The 23,908-nt window shown below is 50.9% G+C and overlaps 6 protein-coding genes across 8 annotated transcripts; 2 read left to right on the top strand and 4 right to left on the bottom strand.

Moving 5' to 3' along the window:
• Positions 1 to 7: 7 nt before the first annotated feature.
• On the bottom strand, positions 8 to 2,502 carry Prosalpha4 (proteasome alpha4 subunit). 2 transcript variants are annotated; one of them, XM_003743523.2, is made up of 3 exons: positions 2,246 to 2,502; positions 787 to 913; positions 8 to 657 (listed from the first exon to the last, which is right to left on the bottom strand). In XM_003743523.2, exons 1-3 carry the CDS (start codon positions 2,267 to 2,269, stop codon positions 125 to 127), a joined length of 684 nt encoding a protein of 227 aa, XP_003743571.1. In that variant the 5' UTR covers positions 2,270 to 2,502; the 3' UTR covers positions 8 to 124. The 2 variants fall into 2 exon arrangements, with proteins under 2 accessions (XP_003743571.1, XP_003743570.1); XM_003743522.2 differs by lacking the exon at positions 2,246 to 2,502 and adding an exon at positions 1,186 to 1,402.
• Positions 2,095 to 3,546, top strand: Ufc1 (Ubiquitin-fold modifier conjugating enzyme 1). 2 transcript variants are annotated; one of them, XM_018639625.1, is made up of 4 exons: positions 2,095 to 2,460; positions 2,708 to 2,900; positions 3,023 to 3,248; positions 3,370 to 3,414. In XM_018639625.1, exons 1-3 carry the CDS (start codon positions 2,320 to 2,322, stop codon positions 3,205 to 3,207), a joined length of 519 nt encoding a protein of 172 aa, XP_018495141.1. In that variant the 5' UTR covers positions 2,095 to 2,319; the 3' UTR covers positions 3,208 to 3,248; positions 3,370 to 3,414. The 2 variants fall into 2 exon arrangements, with proteins under 2 accessions (XP_018495141.1, XP_003743572.1); XM_003743524.2 differs by having other exon boundaries at positions 3,023 to 3,546.
• Positions 3,547 to 4,154: 608 nt separating this feature from the next.
• LOC100908273 (solute carrier family 35 member C2) lies at positions 4,155 to 9,077 on the bottom strand. The gene is made up of 8 exons (XM_003743553.1): positions 8,910 to 9,077; positions 6,961 to 7,035; positions 6,717 to 6,856; positions 5,597 to 5,838; positions 5,361 to 5,444; positions 5,049 to 5,230; positions 4,763 to 4,898; positions 4,155 to 4,294 (listed from the first exon to the last, which is right to left on the bottom strand). Exons 1-8 carry the CDS (start codon positions 9,075 to 9,077, stop codon positions 4,155 to 4,157), a joined length of 1,167 nt encoding a protein of 388 aa, XP_003743601.1.
• A 1,968-nt stretch (positions 9,078 to 11,045) lies between these two features.
• eIF3c (eukaryotic translation initiation factor 3 subunit c) lies at positions 11,046 to 15,357 on the top strand. The gene is made up of 6 exons (XM_003743521.2): positions 11,046 to 11,155; positions 11,847 to 12,034; positions 12,159 to 12,324; positions 12,453 to 12,640; positions 12,751 to 14,054; positions 14,386 to 15,357. The coding sequence occupies exons 2-6, from the start codon at positions 11,871 to 11,873 to the stop codon at positions 15,303 to 15,305; spliced, it is 2,742 nt and encodes a 913-aa protein (XP_003743569.1). The 5' UTR covers positions 11,046 to 11,155; positions 11,847 to 11,870; the 3' UTR covers positions 15,306 to 15,357.
• Positions 15,358 to 15,451: 94 nt separating this feature from the next.
• LOC100903271 (persulfide dioxygenase ETHE1, mitochondrial) lies at positions 15,452 to 17,425 on the bottom strand. Its single transcript, XM_003743520.2, has 7 exons — positions 17,355 to 17,425; positions 17,001 to 17,181; positions 16,762 to 16,855; positions 16,476 to 16,661; positions 16,245 to 16,333; positions 15,848 to 15,999; positions 15,452 to 15,751 (listed from the first exon to the last, which is right to left on the bottom strand). Exons 2-7 carry the CDS (start codon positions 17,075 to 17,077, stop codon positions 15,591 to 15,593), a joined length of 759 nt encoding a protein of 252 aa, XP_003743568.1. The 5' UTR covers positions 17,078 to 17,181; positions 17,355 to 17,425; the 3' UTR covers positions 15,452 to 15,590.
• A 1,286-nt stretch (positions 17,426 to 18,711) lies between these two features.
• Positions 18,712 to 19,041, bottom strand: LOC100903127 (keratin-associated protein 19-2). The gene has a single exon (XM_003743519.2). The coding sequence runs from the start codon at positions 19,039 to 19,041 to the stop codon at positions 18,712 to 18,714; it is 330 nt and encodes a 109-aa protein (XP_003743567.1).
• Positions 19,042 to 23,908: the final 4,867 nt, after the last annotated feature.

Raw genomic sequence — 23,908 nt, 5'->3', positions numbered from 1 at the left:
GAGGTGCTTTTCAGAAATTCCGTGTATTCGAACATTTGCCCCAAGCTCTTGAAATATTGGTGGCGCGCGAATCACGTCCCGAAACTCGAATGAAAATATAGTCAAGACCTCACTGTTAGGTTATTCACTGCGATTGTTGTCCGCTCATTTTCGCCTTCTTCTTCTCGGCTTCCTCTTCCTTTTCCTTTTCAATCGACTCCACGTACTTCTCGATTTCCTTTGCATCCAGCATCTTCAATTTCTGATTCCTCCGCATGACAGCGACTTCGAGACTCCGTCCTTGCACTACCTCGAGCAGGGCCCGTATCGCCAACCTGATCACTTTATCGTCATCAGCCATTTCCTCGATCTTGTAGTTCTTCTCGAGGTATTCTCGGACAGTTTTATCCGAGCGGCCAGTCGAGTTGGCTTTCCACTCATGGTAGACCCCTGAAGGATCCGTCTGGAAGAGTCGGGGAGTACCGTCGGGATCGAAGCCTGCCAGGAGAGCGGTGATGCCGAAAGGTCTTCGGCCATTCGACTGCGTGTAACGTTGTTTCAGCTGAGCGATGTACCGAGTTATGTATTCCAACGACACGGGATCTTCAACAGTCAGTCGATGTGATTGACATTCCACCCGAGCACAGTCCACGAGGACTCGAGCGTCGGCGGTGAGTCCTGCAATCAAAGGATATGACATGATTAGCCTTTCGCACATTACATGGATCCGAGCTTTCCACAACGGGGTCGGAATGAGGTGGTCAGGGCAAGTACGCCCGGAGGATCTGGTTTCCCAGTCTCGCTTACCGGCAAATGCCATCACTACATGGTCATCGATTGGGCAGATCTTCCGTACGCTACGTTCTTCTTGCAACTTGGCGATCGATTTCTTCTCAACGGCGAGCACAACAATGTTATTGCCTCGAACTCCGACCTGGAATAGCGAGAAGGCATGTCACTGCCGAAACTTCCTCTGAATCGCCGAGAATCCCGGCCCGCGAATGCGAACTTTGGCTCCGATAAGTGGCAGCATGACTGCATCCGGAGAAGCAAGTCCTCGATGAAGAGGCCAAGAGTTCTCTCAGGAATCTTCTCCATCATCATATATGATGCCGCCAGACGCTTGCGAGGGATCGATTCAGTTCTCGGTTCCGAGAGATTCGTTCCATCACAAAGTGCCGTGTGGAGTACCGGCAACCTACTCACCGCACTCGCTCCCTTTTTGACAGCCTCGAGGGCGTATTCTACTTGGAATAGATGTCCATCGGGCGAGAACACAGTTATAGCCCTATCGTACTTCGCGCTACCCATTGTCACGACTTTTCCTCACGATCGAAAAAACTCTCCTGCGTTTACGGTGACAATGCAGAAAGTTTTCGCCGTTCCGAAACGGCGCGACTCCCGCTAAATGTCGGATGAGCTCAAGCTAAACACAGGAAAGTAGAGCGCCAAATTTCAAAATTTGCGCCCCGATTCTCCATATTTTCCATCAAAAAATGCGAGAGGTGAGGCTCGCGAGTGGGACTAGGCATATTGTGTTGGTTTGCTTTTAGCGGGGAATAAACTCCTTAAGACTTATGACGTCAGATTCTCGAAATTCCCCTAGATAGTTCAATCCTCGAACAAGGCTCCCTCCCCTCCTCTCCTGAGAGGCATTTCACCGGCGCAGGTACAAGTACAGCAGATGGTGCTCATGCGTATACGGAACTATATTCTCTACATCCGATTGGCATCCGCAGGTCCAGTTCTCGTGATCGGACGCATTGATATTGGGTAGTGCAACGCTTTCCGGTGGACTCCTGGTGGCTTTGCATGAAAGACCAGAAAAATCATCCACCTTCGAAAATCGGAGTTCTCCGAGACTATCGAGTATGATTCATCCATCTTATCTTTGTGAAAATACAGGCTCGATTGATGGATGGATGGTGGATGGATGGTGGGGGCTGATGTTGATCATCCTGGTTGTGGAAAAGTTGCACGATTCAAATTACCCGCGCGGGGAAGATCATCGACATCATTGACCACCGTAATTTTCTCATCACCCCTTTCCATCCTCAACAAGTCCTAGCCCGTCTTCTCTCTCCGGGGGACCCCGTTGATGATATTTCCCCTTTGCTCGCGCGTGGAATCGGCGACTGCATTGATCCTTTTAGAAGCTCACTATCCGTTTCATGAATCGGGGGCATTCACGAATTCACTCTGTGCTGGGAGAATATATACCAACGTGCGTTTCTGTCGCTGTTTCCAACCATCTGTTCGGACTCACCAACTGCACTAGCTCCTGTGACATCGATATCCAGCTGATTTTGGTGGGATTAGCATCATTCAGGAAGATTCACAATGGTGGATGAGGCGACGAAGAGAACTCTCAGTGCCATTCCTCTCCTGAAGACTAAAGCCGGGCCACGTGACAAAGATCTCTGGGTTCCGAGGCTGAAGGAAGAATATCAGTCACTCATCAAGTACGTGGAGAACAACAAGGTAAATCACGCAGCCTAGTTCTCCGGCTCGACCGTGCCGTGAGACATGCTGTCGCCCACGACGTATGTTTCGTCCTTCCTCAGCCTCTCGAATTTCCGCAAGTTTTCGAGACAGCTGATCTGACCTCGCGCATCGAACGTCATCGTGCAAGACATTCCCTAAATTCTCCTGGGAATCGGAGCAATGACTTCGGCTCACCAAACACCGCCCCGAATCGCTCAATATCGTCTCTCATTTATTTTCACAGCAAAACGATAACGATTGGTTCCGGTTAGAATCGAACAAAGACGGAACCAGATGGTTCGGGAAGTGTTGGTACATACACGAACTGCTAAAATATGAATTCGACATCGAATTCGATATCCCCGTAACATATCCCACGACAGCACCAGAGATCGCAATCCCAGAGCTCGACGGGAAGACCGCCAAAATGTACAGGGGTGAGTCACCTATTTCATTCACGACTCACGAGGAGGGAGCAGTTCGGATCCGCGCACTTTTCCTCCGAACGTTCGAGTGCCATACTCCACAGAGCCTCTTGATGGCAAACTCTATCTTCCAGGAGGTAAAATCTGTCTTTCGGACCATTTCAAGCCTCTTTGGGCACGGAACGTTCCGAAGTTTGGGATCGCCCATGCCATGGCTCTAGGACTCGGTCCGTGGTTAGCAGTCGAAGTGCCGGACTTGTTGTCGAAAGGTCTCATCAAGCATAAGGAATGCGGTGATGCAGCTGCCGGGTCTAACTGAGGTGCTCTAGCGGTCCGTCAACGAATTGCCTGGAATATTGGGTATGGATGATGTGATCCGACTGAGTTCTTCGGCACCTGCCTGAACCGACCACGATAAAGGATATATTTTCCTAATGCAATCACCTACGTGCCTCTTACTTCTCAAAATTCTTACGTCAAGGAAACGGCGTGAGCCCCTCGAATCCGATCTCGAAACTTAGACGCCTTTCCCCTGCAACGGCTCCCGCGTCTCTCCGAGGACGCTTCGACGCTTGGCTAAATCAACGAATGGGCCGCGTCACCTCCTGGGAGTTTCTTTTCCAATGATCCGAAAAGTCCAGCGATTTTTTTCGCATAAAAATCATTTTTATTTTGTACAATGTATCATATGTGATTCTTAACACGATTTCTCAATCTTCTCCGGAGGACTGCCTTGGATAAATCACTTTAGGTACGAGACCTCGCCCTCTTTTTTCGAAAACTTTCTTTCTCACTGAAGGGTTCCGACTCACGACGTAGTTGCCTAGTACTCCACGATCTGCGAGCATGCGGTGCAGAGCCCTTCTACGGAGCACCTTAGTGAAATGAAGGATTCAGATCTAAAAAGTTCTGGGACTCTCTCAAGACAGACTCCGATTCATATAGCTGCCATTAATGTAAGGTATCGGTATTTGAGACAATTTAGTCTCCTTGAGAGCAAAACAATGTGACTAGGATCGACGCTGTCAGATGAGCTAGTATCCGGACGAGAAGTCGCTCTGTGTTTTCCCGGACCGCTTCGGGCTGCGGGGCTCAACAAAATTTTCAGAGATCTCGAAAGCGCTCCACAAGCGGGATTTTCCTTGACTACATCATTCCACAATCACGATCCAGCTGAGAAGCATGGGAATCGAGATATCGGACCTTTGGATCTGTCTCGCGCAGATAGTCCAGAGACACAGGGGTTGGCAGAATGACTTTGGTTCATCATGAGCAATCGTTGGCATTGTTGTGAGACGAGGTCGAAGCGACACCGATATCCTCCTCATCGCTCTCAGGGAGCAGGAGGCTCTCGCGGACTCCATCTCTCCTTCCGCTTTCGGCACTCTCATTCATGACTCCGTCTTCTGGAACAAATTGGAGATTGAAGCGAAATCCGTAATCGAAGATCTACGGGAATCCGCGAGTCTCATCACCACGGATTTCTCCCTTGATATTCCGAGATACCGCCTCTCGTTCAGAGCTCTCTGTTTTGGGAAATTCCTTCGGAGTCGCATCGAAAAGTGATATCGTTGAGGAAGAGTAACGTCATACCTCAAAGAAGCTTGTCTATGTCGACGGATACTTGCGACTGACGATCTATCATCCGATACGGCAGCATTAAAAATTGTTTCTTTTTGAGGTCGAATGAATGAATTCTGATCTCGCATAAGATATTTTTCCTTGCTTTCAAATCTTCTCATTTCCAATTATTCGATGTCATTCGAGAAAACGGTCTCTTGTAGAAGCCTCGAGCGTCTCTATCGACCTTGAGCTTGATTTCCGAATGTCAGGAGGAGGAGCTTCATATTTTCTGAAGAAAACTCGATACTCACCGCTCCGAGCCTGATGGATGCTTTTGCAAATGACATGAATCGTGATACCGCAGAGGCAGATCACGAGCCCGACCATGTTTAGTGGACTCAGTATGTCTCCACTGTAGACTACGGCCAAGTACAAGGTGAATATTTCCTGCAAAGAACGGTCTCATTCATCTGAACGGTGGAGCTGTCCAATCCTCATAGTGTAATACACTGAATATCATTGCATTGGGACGGGGTTTCCGGGGAATTTCAAGCCTTTCGTGACAATCACAAGAAATGCGGCGAGCACGGAACATACCTTCAGAATGCCAGCGATGCTCAAGGTGAGCGACGAAGTGTAGCTCAACAAAAGATATTCGGAAACTTCCATGAAAAACGCGATCACGCTCCCACCGAGGATCCGAAGCAGATTATTCAAAAGCACTTCTTCCTGTTCTGGGCTGAATCGGAATATCTTCTCTGACGTCGCCAAACGAGATCCTGAATCGAGAGAGGGCTGGGATTATTGTGATTCCACCTCGGCTCGTGGAGTCCGAGTACGCTAGATGCCGCAAATCGTTTGCTCGTTCACTTTCCGCATCTGATCTCGCGTTTTCTGAGATATCCTCACCTTCGAAGGCTATGGCCAGCGGCAAGAGTCCCACTATCATCCATGGCTGAATATGATACATCATATCTACTGGATTGCCCAAACCTGGAGTTCGTAAGAAAATTCGTCGTTACCCCAGATGAGGATTCGTCGAGAGATGCCCCGGTGGAGCCACCGGATTTCTTCAGATCGATGATCGACAATGGACATTTGGACAAATCCACCGAAGTCATGCCGATGAGTGAGGACTTGCTTACCCAGTTCTTTCCGCTGCATCACTAATTGTGCGAGAGTCCACCTCAAACCCGCCAAGGCACTGGCGCTCAAAACAAGCAGAAAACCTTCAAGGTTGAACTGCGTCGATTGATATGTGAATAAGAACAGTCCGATAGCTATGAGCGATACTACAGCAATGAGTGAGGATCTCCGCTTTTCCAGGCCGAAAGATAAGGAAAACGCTAAGATGAAGATGATACAGGTCGATTTGGTCATGGTGTACCTGTAATGAATTCGATTGACCTTAATATTGGGAGCTTCGGCCTTCTGCGTTCCGGTCTTTCGAGCAGTGTCTGATAGGATGATTGAAATTATCGCGTATGAGCGAGGGGATCCGGTTTTCAGATATCAGTTCGAAATGCGATCCTCTCCGGTCGCTTCAAGACCGGGACTCCCAGACCCGCCGCGGGAAACCTGGAGGGATACCCTCCGACTGCCGACCCCCCTATAGGAGCGATCCTCGGAGTCAAATCTACGGGGTCAAATTAACGGTGTGGAGGAAAATTCTTGCAAGACTGTCTCTCCAGTAGATTGCGGAGCGGAGCGGAGCGTGCCCCTTCATGCGTACCGGGGAACGTTTGCTGCAGCGTGGGACACGTGATGCAGATATTATTCCCTCTTGGAATGGAACACCGGATCGCACGTATCCTGGACAGCGACTATGCCACATACGAGTTTCATGATGACACTAGGTCCCCGCCGACACAGAGTAAAAAGATTGCCTCTACGCAATGCCACCAGATATCCCCAATCGAATGACATCCAACATCTGACCCTCTGACTTTCTGTGTCTGAGGAGACTGACTGAGCGAAATTCGATTCCCGAAGTCGAGCCATCATCGAGCCTGGAGAGACTGGTGAGGCGGAAGAAAAAAGGCGAACAGTCAATCCTGTTCACCAGCTCGGTCTGTAGTTTCACCGTCATCGGTTGTCATCTGGGAGAAGGTACCTACTGTGATCATGAAAGCGACCACGGAGCGGCAATTAGACATGGCCGCGCAAGGTAGATCTGACCGCCTAGAATTTGATTTTACGCCCAGCAGAGCTGTCCATCGCGATTCCGATCTCCGAGTCTCATGGAGTGACGGATGAAAAACTTACAAAGAGATTGTGATGAATTCAAAACTCCAGTTGCTGAACCCGATGTCCAGGGCCGAAGCGAATCCTGTCACGGCCAGATGTCGCACGTAGACGCTCCAGGGTAGCAGGACACGCTGCCGTCGAGTGAATAGGGTGTAGGTCTGGAAAAGAAAAACGATCAATTGGCCGAACGATACTGCTGATCATCATTATCATTATCATCGGATCTCGGATAGAGAAGCATACGGACGGGCCGGGAACTCACCACTCGACACAGCCATGACAGGATGAATTTGACTACGAGATGACATGTCACAACAATCAGAGGGAAATGGAAATCCTGGAATGAGTTTCCTGAATCTGTGAGATCCGCTTGGAGCTTCAAGACGAATGACGACCCAAGATATGTTCCGAAAAGGGAATTTTATGGCTCTCTATCTTTCGTCTTTTCGTGTCGATATCTCAATCAGGGTTTCGGGATTTTTGATCGAGTCATGCATTCTTCCGTTTCTTGACTACATTGCGTAATACGCTACGCATTATTTTTTATGGGATATCTTTTCTCTCGGTGGGACCAGCCGATACACTTTAGTTTGCCTCAAAAGCGTCCTCTGAAAGGGACCAGGGTCTCCTATGCGCGGACTCGGATAGGTTCACCTACACGCGCAGGCTTTCATCGCTCAGACAAAGAGCATCGTATTCCTACAACGTCCGGCTGTGTCGGAAACGATGTCGCAGATGACCAGAAACGCGTCTTTTCGCGATTGGGTCATCAGCGTGCTTCGTAACACAGAGGAAACCGTCTGCGCCAGAAAACTTCAAATAGCTCGAAACTGTGGAAGCGAAACGCCAGCGCCGCAAACGAGCGAGGACGTCCGAAGCTGACTGAGACTTTCCACTGAAACGTACACCCTTCATGCGGAAATTCTCCGGCCGGAATAGGGGACCTCGACAACAGTCTCCATCTGTGACAGCTCGGAGCCCGGAAGTCTGTCAGCATATTAGAACTCTCTGCAAGTGTTGTGGCATCGATTGCCCATGTCATGAGATAAGAGTCTCATGCGGGTGTTGATTCTCGAAATTTTTCGACGACAATGCCCTGCCCCATTCTAGTGAGCTCACGCAGTCCTCCTCATTGTGAAAGCAGAGGGAGCCAAAAGAGGAATTCCCTACCAGAGGCCAACCGCGCTGGCTACAGCGAATGAACCTTGAAGGAAAGATCGATATGCGCTATTCCGCTCACGCTAGCTTCCGACTTTTCCTGCTGAGAGCAGCACGGAGCACCCAGCCATGTGATAGAAAGGATTCTCGAATCGAGCTCGACTCAAATCCGCTCCGAACATTGAGGAATCCCGCAGTCGCTTCGACTGACCGAGATTGGGTCTGAGCGGATACGGACTGATTTATCAAGCTGTGGAAGTGCCTCATGAAGAGGCCGTTCGACGGAAGCTCATACGTGTAGTTCTCTTTCTCCGACCGCGGTGTAGATACCGCTTGTCGCCAAGCTCCCAGCGGATCACTAGAAACAGGGTCGACTCTTCAGACGTTATCGGTTCTCATGAAAAAAGATTTGGTCGCATTCAGGATTTGACGCATCTGCATCCAGTCTCTGCTTTGAGAAACATATGGACAGATCCGACGGGGACCCGTAGACCATGGGATGGAAGAGTTGCGATGATTTCCGAGCTCGCAAGCGTCGGCGTCAGATGTCGAGTTCAACTTCCGAAATCGCGTGCAACAGTCAGTGCCATCATCCACACGACGTCTATGAGATTCGTCGATTGAGAGCCTCGATAGCTTTCCGAAATCAATTCGAGACATAAGACTCAGAGGAATTATCGATCCCGCTCGAATGGCCACCTCTTCGACGTTTTACGGAAATCGACGCGATCGGCCTCAGAATCTCAACTCCGCCGATCGATCACCATCGTGCGCTCTTAAACGGAGCATTGAAAGGACCAGCTCTCCGGAGCCAAAATCTCCCGGTGTATTACGGGGAAATCGACACAGACGGAGTCGATCACTCAAAATTGTCGAGATTCTTTTCCGTATGGATTCTGTCGAGTATCACTGTCGAATCTCAGACTCCCGCCCGTCTGTGGCGGTTCCTGAATCATTGTGTGTGTTGGACGGCGCTATCGCGAGACTTTATGCTCCGCTCCATAAAATCTATCCTGTGGTCAGCGGTCTACGTATTCCTTGCAGATAACTTACCTTTATGAACCATTTCTGGTAGAATGTTATCCCAATGGAGAAACTATAGTAGAGGAGAACTAGGAGCGTTGTCCGTAAGGAAACCCACAAGTATTTGAATCTCATCAGGGACTTCATCTGCGGGGGCTGCCGGAGACGCAGAGTCAGAGCACCGGACTTTACGCGCATTTCCCCAAGGCGGCCCGGAGCCTCGCTGCAGCTCTTATTCGCTCATTCCTTGAGTTATTCCGCGGGTGTCACTTCTGTAAAAAGCAGCGAACGGCCTTCGTCAGCGAAAACCGACTGAGCATTTCAGCAGCCGTACAGCCAGCCACGCGCCAATCATCTACTGCGTCCGGTACGCTGGTGCGCCAGCTGCGACTGGAGCGACGAGCTTGTGTACAGAAGAAAAATTCGTCGAAGTTCAAACTGGCCTCCTTCTGATGCCGGAGAGCTCGTTGCTTCTCCAGGACGGATCAACGTCAATGTTCACAGTGTGTTGAGCGCTCCGTGCGGCATGGCAATATGCTGCTCACTGCAACAACAGCTCTGGATAGGGCAGTCTCCGGATGTGCAGAAAAACTCGCCAGACTTGGAACGCGGTTTCGGCGCGGGGTTCTCTCGAACTCATTCGGACAGCGGTGGAACTCTTGGAGCATGAGTGCGCTCATGGAGCAGAACCGATCATTGGACTAAACGCTTTGGCGCACACTTCAGGCACTATTCTGCTCATTCGCGTTCGGTGTAGTTTTTCTCTCTTTTGGAGCAGTAGCTGGAGCAACAGCGACCGCTATCACGGCTGCAGAACATCCCTCAGTCCCTCACCTTTACGAAGGAAAGGGCTCAGCGATGTGGAGCGCCAAACTTTCGAAACAGCTGACATCAACAGCGGTGTGGCTGCTCAACTGCTCGATAGGGCGAAGGCGACGACGCGACGTCGGCGAGCGGTGTATTGGGCGCTATCGATCTCGACGGAACCGAGAACGACAAAGAGTGCTTCCAGTATATCTCAGAATTCTAAAGTTTCTTGCTGGAAGATTCGCAGCAATCCGCTTCTCGATATAGAATCAGGAGTCGCTTAAGCCGTTATCGAGGATAGATAGCCCGTTATCACGTCAGCTAGCAAGAGTCTCGGGAGACGCGGGCGGGAGCGTCAGAGCTGTTGGCGTGTCACACTGAACCCTTCCTTTCCCCGCGCGGATCTCTGACAGATTGGAACATTATCAGAATCCCTGGATGTTTACGGATTTGATGCTGAAATCAGAAACCGGGAATCCGAATCCCGACAGACCGTTCATGCAAATGCGACCGACGGAGGACGTTACGAAATTCGATTCTTGCTCGACCTCGTACATATTGTTTGGTGTCTGTAATTGACAGCTGAATTCGGAATAGTCCCTCACGATACTTCGTCTTCATCCAAGGCACCGAGAATTACAATTCGAATTCCAACCCGGCAGAATCTTATTTCCCGTCCCGTCCGTGGACATTTTTTTTTAAATGGCAAACGCTCGACGGAACGACTCAAGATCTCGGCAAAAGAGAGCGGGTGGCGGGCCCCGATTGTCACCGACGTCGGTCACCGATCTTCCATTCTGCTGGAATCGTAGCGGGAGACCACATCCGAGTCTCCAGAAGCAAATTGGAAGGAGCAATAATTTTACAGAGCAGAGCCCATCCGAGCTCGGGACGGTCCTGTGAAAGATCAGAACACAATACAATACACGAGAATCGATCGCCTTCATTGCGATCGGGAATTTTCTAAGACCCCTCGTCCGAGGCTCGCACTCTCCCCCAAGCTCCTCGGAGGCTGATACAGGGAAGGATTCGATTCTCCTTATGCGCAAGGAGGACCGAGTGTTCGGGACGACAACGCTCTGACAGTGAGCGGTTTCCCTGCTGACTCTGTGCGAACAACCGCGGCGCCGAGGGAACCGATATGAAAATACCAGACACGCCCCGAAACTAGTGCCCAGCTCGGTTTCATAGAATTTCTGTGAGGACTTGTGAGCAACTAATGCTTATCGCGGCATCAGAATCTATGTGAGAGCGATCGAACTCAGGAGACTCAATCAACCAAAGCATATCCAGTCCTGGAACGCAGTCGCCAAAATATTCCCCCGTCGGCGATCACCTACATCCGGTTTCGAATTCGGCTTGGCTCTCTCTCTTCTCGTGAAGGCAATACCACGTTGCTGAGGCACGCTAAATCTGTGACCGGTGTGAGGTGTTTCGAATTCTCCTTTTGAGAAGTGGTTCTCTGAAAGGTAAATCTACTGTCCGCGCTGTCTGAATGGGGAGACCCCCTGGAGCTCGAGCTATCTCGGAAATGAATCCCCGACGCCCCGAGGCACTCGCTCGGAAGCGACGTTCGTAAGCCGGCATATGTCCCGTGCTCGAGCTGAATGTTTGGAACTCGAGTTCTCGATAACTTCCGGTTTTTCGCCTCGGGAACTCAGGACTCCATTGAGTTCCGGACCTGCACGGGAGCTCCGTTCGAGAAATGCTTATTTTTCCCCTCGACAGTTTTTTCGAAGTAGATCCGTCAGCCGGGCTCCCCGTCTTAGAAAGCTCGTAGAACATTCCGAGGGAACACTATGTAGTGTTTTCCGATCCGTACAGCTATCGCTCGTGGAATGTCCTTCTGGCCGCCGAGTTACCGAACGGAGAGGAAACTCCCGGCGAGAACGACGGTCCGTCAGAGTTTCCTTGGTCTCCTTGTCAGGCGTTTTGGGGCCGAGGAGACGAGAAGGGAGTCGCACTCGTCGTCGGTGGGAGTTCCACACGTTTGTGACGATCTGGAAACCCCTCCGCCCTTCCGGCGTTCAGTTCGGAGGACGATACGATGATCGTCCTGCACAGCCTCGATATCGGCCTGCAAAGCTTATTCCGCTCTCTAGTGACGCCGTAGTTGCTGCAAGATGAAGTCGGCTCCTGACTTCCGGGACTTTTTTCCAGGAATATAACTCTGAAAGTGAAGCAATGTCGCGATTCTTCGCTCGAAGCGATTCCGAGTCCGAGAGTGAATCATCCGAGGATGAGCAGACCGTACCGAAGCCGCAGACGCAAAACATCGCTGCGGCACTCGCGGTCTCCGACGATGAGGAAGTTGTCAAGCGTGTGGTCCGGTCCACGCGGGAGAAAAGGTGAGTCTCCCATCCCCGCACCGGCCCGCGGTGATTTAGCGTTAGCGTGTTCTTATGCCAATCCTCCGGAGATTCCGAAGATTCCGAGGGTAAAACACAAACTGATGTCACGTTTCCCCTACAGATACGAGGAGTTGACGGAACTGATTAAGCAGATTCGCAATCACAAGAAAATCAAAGACATGGCGAAGATCCTCTCTACTTTCGAAAGTCTCACGCAGGCTTTCACCAAGGCCAAGCCAGTTATCGATAAAGAAGACGGAGGTCGAGTCCCCAATTTCTACATCAAGGTAATTCGGATCTCGGGGTCGACCACATTGATCCGCAGCTCCTCTCCAGACTGCAGGACCGGAAGATTTCGTTGAGCCTGATGGAATCAATCCGGTGGAACGCTCCTCAATCGAGCCCCGACTTTCAGATTCTTGTGGAGATGGAGGACTTCATCACCGAGTGTTGGGAGGATCGTGAGGGCCGCAAGAACATGAGCAAGAACAACTCGAAGGGTTTGGCGACATTGCGTCAGCGCATAAAGAAATACAACAAAGATTTCGAGAAGGAGATCGCCACGTGGAAGGAAAATCCTGTCGAAGACGACGTCGAAGAGAAGTGAGTTCAGTCCTGGTGTTTTCCGATCCAAACCCGAGCCCTCGGCGCTGAAGGCTCGCTGAGAGATTCAGTTGACAGATCTGAAAGTTAAAAAATCGAATTTTCTTCAGGGTCGAAGTTGCCGCTGAATCAGATTCCGACGCCTCCGTGAGTCGCTCGGTGTCCGAGGAGAAACCTCAGCTGCGGAAGAAGGAGATGCGAGCCAAGGACGACGATGACGGCGACGGCGGAGGTGAAGACAGTGACGACGACAGCGAAGACAGTATGTGGGATAATTCGGACGACTCGGACTCGTCGTCTGAGAGCGACGACGACAAGTACGCCGATAACCTGGCCGCGAAGTTCTTGAAGAAAACCGGAGATGGCGACAAAGACCGCGACAAGAAGCGTGAGCGTAAACGCAAGGACGACAAGGGCAAGCGGGACGAAGGCGACGACGAGGAAGGAGGCAAGTGGGAGGCCGTCAAATACGGAGTTCCCATGCAAATCGAAAAGCCGAAAATGTTCTCGAAAGATGCCGAGATCAACCATCAGACCGTTCTGAAGAAACTCAACGAGATCGTCGCCGCCCGCGGGAAGAAAGGAACCGACCGCAATGAGCAGATCTCGATGCTCTCCGAACTGCTGTCGATCGCGGCTCAGCACAACTTGGGAGCGGCGTTCCAACTGAAGATCATGTTCGCGATCATCTCGGCTCTGTTCGACTACAATCTGAAGAATTCGCCGTGCATGAAGCAGGAGACCTGGCAGAAAACTCTCAGCTACATCAATTCCTGTCTCGATGATCTCTTCGAGTTCAAGGAAGTGCTCACGATCGGCGAGAATATCCTTGAGGAGAACGAGGTTCTGAACGAGCCCCCGTTCAAGGTCAAAGGATGTATTCTCACAGTCGTCGAGAAGATGGATGAGGAGTTCACCAAAATCTTGCAGAACGCCGACGCGCATTCGCCTGAATACATCGAGCGTCTCAAGGACGAGACCGCGGTGGTGAAAATCATCGATCGGCTCCAGGAATACCTCGAGTTGGGCTGCCCGCCCTCGGAACTGTGTCGGGTGTACCTTCGCAAGATCGACCACTTGTACTACAAGTTCGACCCGAAAGCTCTCAGCAACGAGCCGGGAAGCTCCGCGGAGCTCATTGGCAAGCTGTGCAAGTACATCTACGCCAACGATTCCACCGACAGGATCAGGACGCAGGCGATCCTCTGCCACATCTACCATTCGGCGCTGCACGATAAATGGTACGAGGCTCGGGATCTCATGCTGATGTCGCATCTGCAGGACTCGATCCAGTGCGCGGATGTGGCCACTCAGATCCTGTACAACAGGGCCCTGGTACAGCTCGGCCTTTGCGCCTTCAGGCATGGCAACATTCGTGACGCCCACAACGCCCTGCTCGATATCCAGTCCGGAGGTGAGTACCAAGGATCTACGCCGCTCTGCCAGTGCGGTCTCTGATCCTCGACCATTTCTCAGTCCACGTTGACGACTAGGAATCAGGGGGGGAAAGGGGGAAGAGGGAAGTCCGAGTGGGGAACGCCATGAGGGAAAGAAGGAATTTTCGGGAGCAATGCCTCGTTTTTTCCCTTTGGGAGGAGGAAGGGGGAAAGTGGCACCGGGAGAGAGGGGGAACTCCCCTTTTCCCCAAGAGGGATCAATTCCTGGGATGGGAACCTCGCATTAGAGGTTCCCTCTTAGGGTTTTCTCGTCTAGTCCTCTCACTGATCTTTCTTTCCTCAATGCAGGTCGTGCCAAGGAGATGTTGGCCCAAGGTTTGTTGCCGCAACGTCAACAGGAACGCACCTCGGAACAGGAGAAAATAGAAAAACGGCGACAGATGCCATACCACAAACACATCAATCTGGAGTTGTTTGAATGTGTCTATCTCGTTTCGGCCATGCTGCTCGAAATTCCGGCCATCGTAGCCCACGAGCTCGACGGTCGCAAACGCATGATTTCCAAGAGCTTCCACTACCAGTTGAGGAACACCGAACGCCAACCTCTGGTCGGGCCGCCGGAGAGCATGCGTGAACACGTCGTGGCCGCCAGCAAAGCTATGCGCGTCGGAAACTGGAAGGCGTGCCGCGATTTTGTCATCAACGACAAAATGAACGTCAAAGTCTGGAATCTATTCCATCAGGCAGATAAAGTTCGCTCTATGATCGAGCAGAAAGTCAAGGAAGAGTCTCTCAGAACCTATTTGTTCATGTACTCGTGCGTCTACGACTCGCTGTCGCTTCGCACGCTGGGCGAACAGTTCCAATTGGACTTCAAAAACGTACACTCGATTGTGTCGAAGATGATCATCAAGGCCGAACTCGCAGCCAGCATCGATGAGCCCAATCAGATGATTGTGATGCATCGGTCTGAGCCATCGCGTATTCAGGCACTTGCACTGCAGCTCACCGACAAGGTGACGCAGCTTTGCGATCACAACGACAAACTCTGGGACGTGAAACAAGGAGCCTATTTCGGTCGGAACCAACAGCCCAACTACCGCGGAGAGGGTGGACGCGACGGATACAAGGACCGGAGAGAATTCCGAGACAACGATCGAAACTGGGGTGGCCGCCAGAACAGGAGAGATCGAGGCGGCGACAGGAGGCATCGCGACAATGACCGCGGACAAGAAGGCTATAATCGGCAGGAACAGGCTGGATACTAGAAAAAACAAACTATTCTATGGCGATATGAATAAATGTACATTCATGTTCCTTCATGAACTCAGTGGCTGTTCCTTGCCGGGCGCTCTGCGATTTTCCCGAAATCTCGCAGAGCTCCGATTCGAACCAGGGGATGGTGTTAGTCTCGAAAGGATGACTCGTTTATTGCTGAATTCATTTCTGATAATCGTCCAGAGCTTCCCAAAAGCATGGAACGAGTAGAGGGAGAAAACGGCTTTTCTCAAACGACTTGTGACCGCGTCAACTGACCCGGGGGATCGTATCTTTCAATCTTGGTATCCGCACACGAGATTCAGAGGCAAGGCTCTGTCAATCTGCTTCGGATAGGCGAGTTTTAGGTTCTTCATGATTTCTACGAATTCTTCCTTGGACTTGGTGAGCCGCGGGTTACAGGACTTTTCTTCTTCTACCGAGGAGCAAGTCAAACCTGACCAAAAGCATGGTTCAATTAATCGTAGCACTGATAACATGCCGAATGAAGTTATAAACAGTAATCATAATCGATCACTTGATCATCTCCTACCTTTGTAGTCATGAGCTGGATATATCAGGTAAGAGTCCGGCAGTGTGAAGATTTTCGAGTGGACACTTTCGTAAAGTCGCTCAGGACACCCTTGCTGGAAATCGGTTCGTCCGCATCCGCGAATCAATACAGCGTCGCCGGTGAAAACACACCTGGAGGATCGAGTTTCGGCCTGAGGAACACGATCGTAGTCCATAACTTACTGACGATGAGTAATCTAGACATTGATCGTGCGCGCAAAAGACGATCACGACCGGTTCGAACAACTAAGGAAAAAAACTGCTCCGGGCTGGACCAAACAGCCGAGGTTTGATGTCCCGGGAACGGATATTCATTTTGCTTTTTAGGACGGATGCATGGAGCGATTGTATAAATACCCGCGATTTCGGATTCTTACCCTAGTTGATCCTGAACGTATGATACGCAGCCGTCCGTGTGACCAGGCGTGGCGAGCACCCGCAAAGCAAGGTGGGGACCAATTTGGATCTGGAAATTGAATCGAGCTCAAATATTGGGAAATCCAAACTCTGGGGAGGCTTCGACGACGTTTGGAAGCATCGTGTCAATTTCTGGATGTGGATGAATACCCATCGAGTAATATCTCCCCAATAAACTCTCCCGAGCTCACAGTGTCGCCGTCATTTATGTGAATATCCGCTTTGGCTCCGGACGACTCGGATATTATGCTTTGGCAGCCGCGAACGGATTTCTTCAACAGATAGGAGCCCGTCACATGGTCTGCATGAAGGTGAGTATTCATGACATACTTGAGGTTGAGCCTCAGATCTTTCAGCACCTGAAGATCGCGATCGACCTGAGGAAACAAACGCCTTCCTGAGGGCGGCCTCGCAAGGAATTCAGAAGAACTTCACGAAACTTAATCTGTATATACGACATTGAATCACACGAAAGACCTTCTCGAGCACGGGATCGATGAGAGCGGCGTCCTTAGACCGCAGATCGGCTATCAAGTAGGTGTAAGTTGAGCTGATATCGTCGAACAGCTGTCTGGAAAGAATTCAATCGAGCACCAATCTCTTTTGAGCTCCAGAATGCCGATCTTGTTTACGATCATTGTTCATATGCATTCAATGCATTCAAGACCGGCCGAAATCCTTAATTACGGGTATGGTTTCAGAGTGATCATGATTACCTGAACAATAGGCTCTCTCGATGAAGGTAGGATAGGCTCCGACGTAGGAGAATCGCGCACCCCGTTACCATGACCATCTTCCTACAGATCCCTCAATCAATTGATGCAGTCTGACGCGATCGGCTGCTGGGAAGCCGGATGCGCTTCTATGAGCTCAAAGTGCGCGGAGTCCGTGTTTTCTCTATCCGAGACGGGTTGAAAAAAGGGTCATCGGGTCGATGGGTAAAATGAAGTTCCTGACGAGTTTTCCTTCTCATTCAGTATCGTCAAGGAGTCACTAATCCGAAGGCGCCATCGATCAGCTGTTGTCAGGGTCCCTCGCAGAGATAATAATTGATCATTATGATATCTCACGTATTCGTGTGCGGCAGAGATTCCTGTGCACTCTTCTGCTGTGGGATGGATATCTCGATCGCTGACCGATGATAAGAAGAGAATCGTACCAAGTCTTCCGCCCGCAGTTTTGCATGGACAACAGGCTGCGATCTTCTATAGAGACTGACTTCCGAACGTTACGTCGACGGTTCCGCGGAATAATAGCATTGTCAAGAGCGGTTTGCCGCCACTGACCGACTTCGCGGCGTCAGCTGAACTCGACAGCAATAGATCGAGGCGCCATAAAGGTCTCCTACGGATTTATTTGAGATGTGTCGAGTCGCTAGTTCCCACGTTAATCGAGAACATTGCGCTGATAATTGCGGGAACATCTCGGGATGGAGTTCGGAAGTAAGGGCATTGAAAAAATTGAGGGTTTCGTCGTGCTCAGCTCCCTACTGACACTATAGCTCGTTATTGGCGAATGAAAACAACATTCACTCATAGCTAGTTGACCGTGATTTCACGTCGTCGAATTCATCTAGTTGGCCCCGGGGCTGCTCGGGTTACCTCTCATGATCCACGGTCCACGTGAGACATGGCAGAGAGGTAGAGGTTCCTCGATCCGGCGGGTTCGACAGTTCGCGCACTCCATAAAGAATGGCCACTCTGATGCCAGGAAAAAAAAAGATGAATTCAAATTTCACTCGCGCATACTATATTATTTGATCGAGGTCTGATAAATAGATTGTCAACGAATCTGAGAAGTTCTCAAGAGAGCGTGAATTCGAGCCACCGCCAGTGGGAAGCGCGTCGTGTGTGTTCTTATAATTTACAATGTCATGTTGCCGGGAGAGGTTCCGTTGCGCGAGGGAACCATCGATGAAAATCGAGTTTGAAGTAATTTTCTCTGTTCGCAAAATGAATTCTTTGGTCTGTGAGAACATTGTCCCCCTCGTGACCAGCGAAGCGTTTGCCTGCGACCTCGAGACAGTCCCCGAATCGGGAGGATGCCACCCACTCAGGGCTTATCAACCCCCAGAACATCCGAGAAAATGAGGTCCATCGTGGGGCGTGCTTATGTTATTTGCTCATTGAAGGGGCTCAGCGCATTGATCGCTTGATTCCGCCCTCGGCGGGATAAGCCGGCTCTGGAAGAGAAAAGACGGCTCGTCTTTTGAAAATCACGTTTATTCTTGTACAACTTCCTGCGGGATGACTAAGAGCAGAAAATTGTCAAATCATTTACAAAGACCGGGCTGCCTAGCATTCGAAATTCGAATCATTGACCCCACGAAACCGTGGGCTCACGAGGGCCAATCTCCCAGGCCTTATCTATGCACAATATACAATCGCTTGACTGACTTGAGTGAGTGACAGTCGAGTCGGAAACATTTTACCATCCACCGTAGTATCCGTCGCTGTAAGGGGACCAGCCGCCATCGTATCCACTGTACCCATATGAATACGAGGGGTAGTAGTGTCCTTTGCCGTAACCACTGAAGTAGTGTCCTTTGCCGTAACCACCGTAGTAACTTCCGTGGCCGTGTCCTCCATAATAGCCACCGTAGCCGTATCCCTTGTGATGCTTCGCTGCTAGAAGTCCACCGACGAGACCAACTCCGAGAGCTGCGCCGATGCCGAGGGCGAGCTTCTTCTTGAGGAAGAGAGCTTCTGAACTCAGCAAGAGAGCAGCGAGTACCGCGAATACAAGTGAAGTTCTCATTGTAGCCTCTGTCGGAAGACTGTGATGCTAGATGGTGTCCGTCGTGCTGATTTATAGGGCGTACGTTTGGCAAGGGCGCGTCCTTGGCGACCTCCCTCCCCTAGACGATCTTGGAAACGTCTTGACGAAATAATTCATCGAATTAAACACCTAATTGCGATTAATATACCGTTGCAACGCTGCAGAAAATCAAGTACCTTATGCGTATAGAGATTCACGCGAGGAATTTGAATTTGAAACATCTGGATTTCAGTATTCGTGGAATCTTGGACTTTCGCTCTTCAGGTTTTGCGTGACTCCCAATAGATCAGAATCCAGATGTCGCGTCGGCAAGGATCGAGTTTGAAGTCATTCAAGTTGAGACTCTGGATCTCAGCCGCTGCGAGCGACGACTCAGTATTCGGATGGCTCATGAGAATCAGTGTCGCTTATACGGACCAAGGATTTCGACGAAGCCCAGAAAAGGGATTCGCGCTTTTTCTTCGGTACTGTGACAAGGTGCTTCGTATCCGGATATCAGGATCATTCGAATGGCCATCTACGAGGTGTGACGGGCTATTTGGAACGTGAACCCATGTTTCAACGGCCAGTGGTGTCCGTCTGACAACCCGACGCGACGACAATTTTCTGGCCCAGAATTCGGAGTTCCGACCCTGATCAAGGATTGCCATTTTTTTCTAGCTGCGATCCACTAAACGGTGGACTAAGTCCTCACCGGAAACGTAAGCTTGCTCGGTGACTTCTGTCGATGTTCGGTTCAGCTTTCTCTTCCAAAGCGGGGTATCGAAATATCGATTCCCTCCTCGGGGTGGTGTATTCTGCGGTCGCAAACTCTTATGGAGAGCGAAACCGAGGCTTCGATCTATCGGAAATCCTTGCCTCGTCTTGATCATCCCCGAAGATGGGCTTCAGATCTTCTGTGAGCATCCCGCCTCTTACCGCAACAATGCAATGACGTTCGATTGCGTCGCTCATGCTAAAAATCTTATGCTAATGAAATGACGCAGTGAGGCCGCTACTTCCCGTCGAACACCCACTGAGCGGGATCAGTTCCGCCCAGGTCTGGAAGTCTGGACGTCCGAATTCCCGGCAGCAAGAGCCCAGAGGCTCATCGAAGAGGGGACTTCTCGACGATCTCATGAAGCGCAGTCGGAAGGCCTCTGATCGAAACGAGGATGCAAAAATGATTTGCGCCGGAGACCATCGAGATCCAATACTCCGGTCATCTGTGGTGGTCATTCGCTTATTCGTTTTTCCACTCGTCGCTTCTTCGCTGATTCCTATTCGACGCGTATCTTCTTGAAGGCTTACACATCCCCAGGGGCTCCCGGAAGGAGGACCTGGAACCCGTTCTCGGGAGTCTCGAAGGCCGAAGAAAACAGTATGAAACATAATGTTGTTATCCTTCGCAAAAATATATTCGATTTAGCTCGCAAGAATATCGACCAGGCCTGACGCTTCAGAATTTCTCTTTATTTTGAGAAGGATTATTCCATGAAAAACAAGAGAATATTCCTTGTCTGGCCAAGCCACCAATATTACTTCCGGAAGGACATTGCAAAGGGTCCCGAGCACAATCGAGAACTTCGGAGGGAGGGTGACTCTGACTCTTCAGCCTCGGACGAAGACTTTGATCTCACACGGCAGTTTTCCGTCGGTCACAAACGGGCATCCGTGAAAGAACTCGGAGGGGCAGATCCATTCGACTGGGTTCAAGACTATACAGTTTTTCTGGTAGCCGCGACCGGAACCGCACCCGAGCCGCCACCCAGGCGGCGCGGCTCTTACCCGCGCCGACACCTCGCGAATTGAAATCATTGCGGTCCGCAGTCGAAGTTCTCATTATGACGAACACTCGACCCTCTTGTTGACCCCGGCAGCGAATCAGGTCAGTGATATCCTCAGACGTGTATCGGTGCGTCACTCCTAGCAATTGGATGAGTATACATATGTATGTCAAGTGCGGTCCTCCTCCAAGGCAAGTCTGACATTCAATTGTGGTAGTTCTCGCTCTTCCGTTGACACAGGCGATTCGAGAGCGAAGCAATCGCACCTCCGGCTAACGCTGATTGTGAGCCGCGGGAACTCAAGCTCGAGCTCGAATGTCGGGCAAGACATAATTCTGGGCTGGCGGGAGCCACCCGAATGATGAGCCCATTCTTCTGCAGAGCGCATTCCAACGCCTCTCGAGCGAGGGTAAGAATCGCTCGGAGAAGGGAACCTGCCGCATTTTTTCGATTAATGCTTTCGGAGCTCTATCGGCATCGATACCAGACGCCGATATAAAGTCAATAATGTCATACAAGATAGGGCGACGATGGATCCCGACTCAGGAGTCAGGACCGCGATCCAAATGACGGGTCTTTTACGGACGCATTCGGAAATATTCCGCGGAACTTGCTCTTCTGACCGGATCGTTGGACTAGAGCATTTCTACCTACGATCCAACGGCGACCCAGGGTCGGTATGTGCTCTTTGCGACCATGTCCCGGCTCAAAATGAAAAGGCTCAAAAAAGTCGAAAGCCGTCAAGCAACCGTACCAAACCTTGAGATTCGAATTTTGGAGCAAATCTTGAGGAATGTGCGCTCATCTGTTGCGATCCAACTTGGGCATCGGGAAACGAATCTTATAGCTGGGGACAAGCTTTTCTCGATTGAACCCGCAGTCTTCGTATCAGAAATTTCCAATTATTTGTTCCGGAGGAAAGCCGTTCCCGCGCTTCTGCGCGTCCGGATGTGTGGTTCCGGCCGCTGGCGAACCCAACGGCGATACAGAATTCACGACCTTTACGGTCGCGGGTAAGATCTGGAACCATGGCTGAAATTTCGTCCACATGAAATTCTTAATTCATTCACGCCTCGATCAATTTTCGCATATCGATCTTGCTGGGTTCCGCTGAGGACTGTCAATCGAGCGCAGTGTCTCGATACGATACCAAGATCGATATTTCGACCCATTCTGCGTAGTGATTGGGTGATACATTCGTAAATGATTGGAGCTCGACATTTCATTTCCCGTTCGGCTCATTTGCGAGCTATAGTGCAGCACCCAGGGAAAATGCTGTTTTTAGAAGCGGTAGTCTTCATCATGAGTTTGAAGCCCGTGGGATTGGAAAGAATTAGCTGACAGAGTAACGCCGACGCTAGAGAGGAAAAGCAATCGTTCATAGAAATGTTCGGGAGCGGGACGGCTCCGACCGATCCCCACCGGGTCGCGATTTCAACGGATTGATTCAATGGAGTCGGCTCGGAAATCACGAGCTCTATCTGCGCGACGGAGAATAATCAGGATCGGAGGGGGGGGGGACATTTATTCAGCCACTTATGGTTTCTCATGATCCTAGTTCGACTAGCCCTTCGAAAGGAGGTTCCCCCAATATCGAGCTTTCGTCTCGTCTTGACGCTTCAAAGATGATTCACGATCCCCGAGAACAGCAGCACCTCGGTTTTGCTCCGTGGATCGGCGGCTAGGATAGAAAGCAGGAATGGACGATCTGCCGCAATTGTTACGTTTTTGGCGTCGAGACGTTTACTGGGGTTGGGGACGCCAGACGTCTCCCCCTTCGCGGGAGCATCTGTGTTCGTCCCGTGCTCATTGAAACTGAGTCGTGTCTTGTGAATTATTTTGTCTAATTTCATGCCTCGCGACGTCGTCATGATCGATGAATTCGCCGATGTGAAAATTTCGCCCTCTGCCATGCCCTCAACAACTTCTGTGAGTTCGATACTTTGGTCGAAATCGAACTTCGGCAGGATTAAATCGACGTTGGTGTCCTCCATTCGGGACAGGCTTTTCGCGATTCCCGCCCACTGGTTCACTCGGTTCAACCAAGAAACCAAATCGCAGGAGAATTTTCTGTGTGGAAGAACGAGCACCAGGCTGAAGATCACGTCGTCGGATTTGAGAGGGATGCGGAAGACGCGCGCACCGAAATCAGCCAAGTTCGTGTAAGGGTATACCCCGTTAATACGAATCCATCGCGAGTTCGTTCGTTTATCTGAGACGCAAAACGAATTGAAGGGTCGATCTTGATTGACTTCGCTCACTGGGTCCGACCAGATGCCTTTGAAATGGAGCGAATTGACCATCATCGAGACCACAGTGGTTGAGAGAGGTTTCTCGAGGAGTTCTGCGACCGAGCCTTCGGTTTCGAGAGACATGACCGAGTTGATCAGCTGTCGGGTCAGCTCGCTCTGCTGGAAGTTGCTCCTCAATACTGGGGTCCGGTACAATCTTCTCAACTCCTGGACGTAGGGAGTTCTCAGGGGAACCGACTCGTTGACATAGAACTGATTAATCAGCTTCGCCTTCGAAGCGATGAGCGGTTGACCTTGGGCGGGATCCATCCAATTCATACCTCTAGATGACGAGCGCCCATCCGAGCGGTAGTCTCTGGGCATCGCCACGCGGGAGAATGAAAGCTCGGAGGGCTCTGCATCGAGCTCCCGGTAGACAGCGTATTCTTCAGGGTACTCCATAGATTCTGAACTCGATGCTCTGGAGGGGGCAGATCGCGGGGCGTTCTTGAACGTCGCGGAGCTGTCTCGGGTGTTCATCCCGATATGTTGATGAAAAGTTCTCGACCTCGCCATCTCGGGCCGCGCAAAGGAAGCTCCTCGAGCTCCCGGAACATCTATGCGTTGCTCCTCGTAATCGTAGGCTTTCGGCAGCTCATAGAAACTGCCATCGGATCCGTAGAGGGCTTCGAATCCGATTCCGTGATTCGCCATATTATTCAACGAATTCATGCCTGGGGCTTCGTTCCGGGGAGCCGTGGGGTTGCGGTTAGTTCCCAGCGAGCTCATTCTGCCGTTTATTTCAGCATTGCGATGGTCACCCGGGAGTCTCTGGAAAGTGGATCCGAA

This window comes from Galendromus occidentalis, unplaced genomic scaffold, assembly GCF_000255335.2.
Source record: "Galendromus occidentalis unplaced genomic scaffold, Mocc_1.1 scf7180000077448, whole genome shotgun sequence".
Lineage (NCBI taxonomy): Eukaryota > Metazoa > Arthropoda > Arachnida > Mesostigmata > Phytoseiidae > Galendromus > Galendromus occidentalis.
This window is presented reverse-complemented; position numbering and strand designations above follow the sequence as displayed.

Bases quoted from the DNA above. Each gene is read 5' to 3' on its own strand.
- LOC100908273 (XM_003743553.1), bottom strand. From the start codon at position 9,077: ATGCGCGTAAAGTCCGGTGCTCTGACTCTGCGTCTCCGGCAGCCCCCG. The intron at 5,231-5,360 runs GTGAGGATATCT...CTCTCGATTCAG, and splicing joins GCTGGCCATAGCCTTCGAAG to GATCTCGTTTGGCGACGTCA. The intron at 4,295-4,762 runs GTGAGTATCGAG...AATTTGTTCCAG, and splicing joins CATCCATCAGGCTCGGAGCG to AAGACGGAGTCATGAATGAG.
- LOC100903127 (XM_003743519.2), bottom strand. From the start codon at position 19,041: ATGAGAACTTCACTTGTATTCGCGGTACTCGCTGCTCTCTTGCTGAGT.
- Ufc1 (XM_003743524.2), top strand. From the start codon at position 2,320: ATGGTGGATGAGGCGACGAAGAGAACTCTCAGTGCCATTCCTCTCCTG. The intron at 2,461-2,707 runs GTAAATCACGCA...TTATTTTCACAG, and splicing joins AGTACGTGGAGAACAACAAG to CAAAACGATAACGATTGGTT. The intron at 2,901-3,022 runs GTGAGTCACCTA...TCTATCTTCCAG, and splicing joins GACCGCCAAAATGTACAGGG to GAGGTAAAATCTGTCTTTCG.
- Prosalpha4 (XM_003743522.2), bottom strand. From the start codon at position 1,290: ATGGGTAGCGCGAAGTACGATAGGGCTATAACTGTGTTCTCGCCCGAT. The intron at 914-1,185 runs GTGAGTAGGTTG...TCGCTATTCCAG, and splicing joins TCAAAAAGGGAGCGAGTGCG to GTCGGAGTTCGAGGCAATAA. The intron at 658-786 runs GTAAGCGAGACT...CTTTGATTGCAG, and splicing joins TGTAGTGATGGCATTTGCCG to GACTCACCGCCGACGCTCGA.
- eIF3c (XM_003743521.2), top strand. From the start codon at position 11,871: ATGTCGCGATTCTTCGCTCGAAGCGATTCCGAGTCCGAGAGTGAATCA. The intron at 12,035-12,158 runs GTGAGTCTCCCA...TTTCCCCTACAG, and splicing joins CGGTCCACGCGGGAGAAAAG to ATACGAGGAGTTGACGGAAC. The intron at 14,055-14,385 runs GTGAGTACCAAG...TCCTCAATGCAG, and splicing joins GCTCGATATCCAGTCCGGAG to GTCGTGCCAAGGAGATGTTG.
- LOC100903271 (XM_003743520.2), bottom strand. From the start codon at position 17,077: ATGGTCATGGTAACGGGGTGCGCGATTCTCCTACGTCGGAGCCTATCC. The intron at 16,662-16,761 runs GTCTTTCGTGTG...TTGTTTCCTCAG, and splicing joins TCGATCCCGTGCTCGAGAAG to GTCGATCGCGATCTTCAGGT. The intron at 15,752-15,847 runs GTAGGAGATGAT...GCTTTTGGTCAG, and splicing joins TCCAGCTCATGACTACAAAG to GTTTGACTTGCTCCTCGGTA.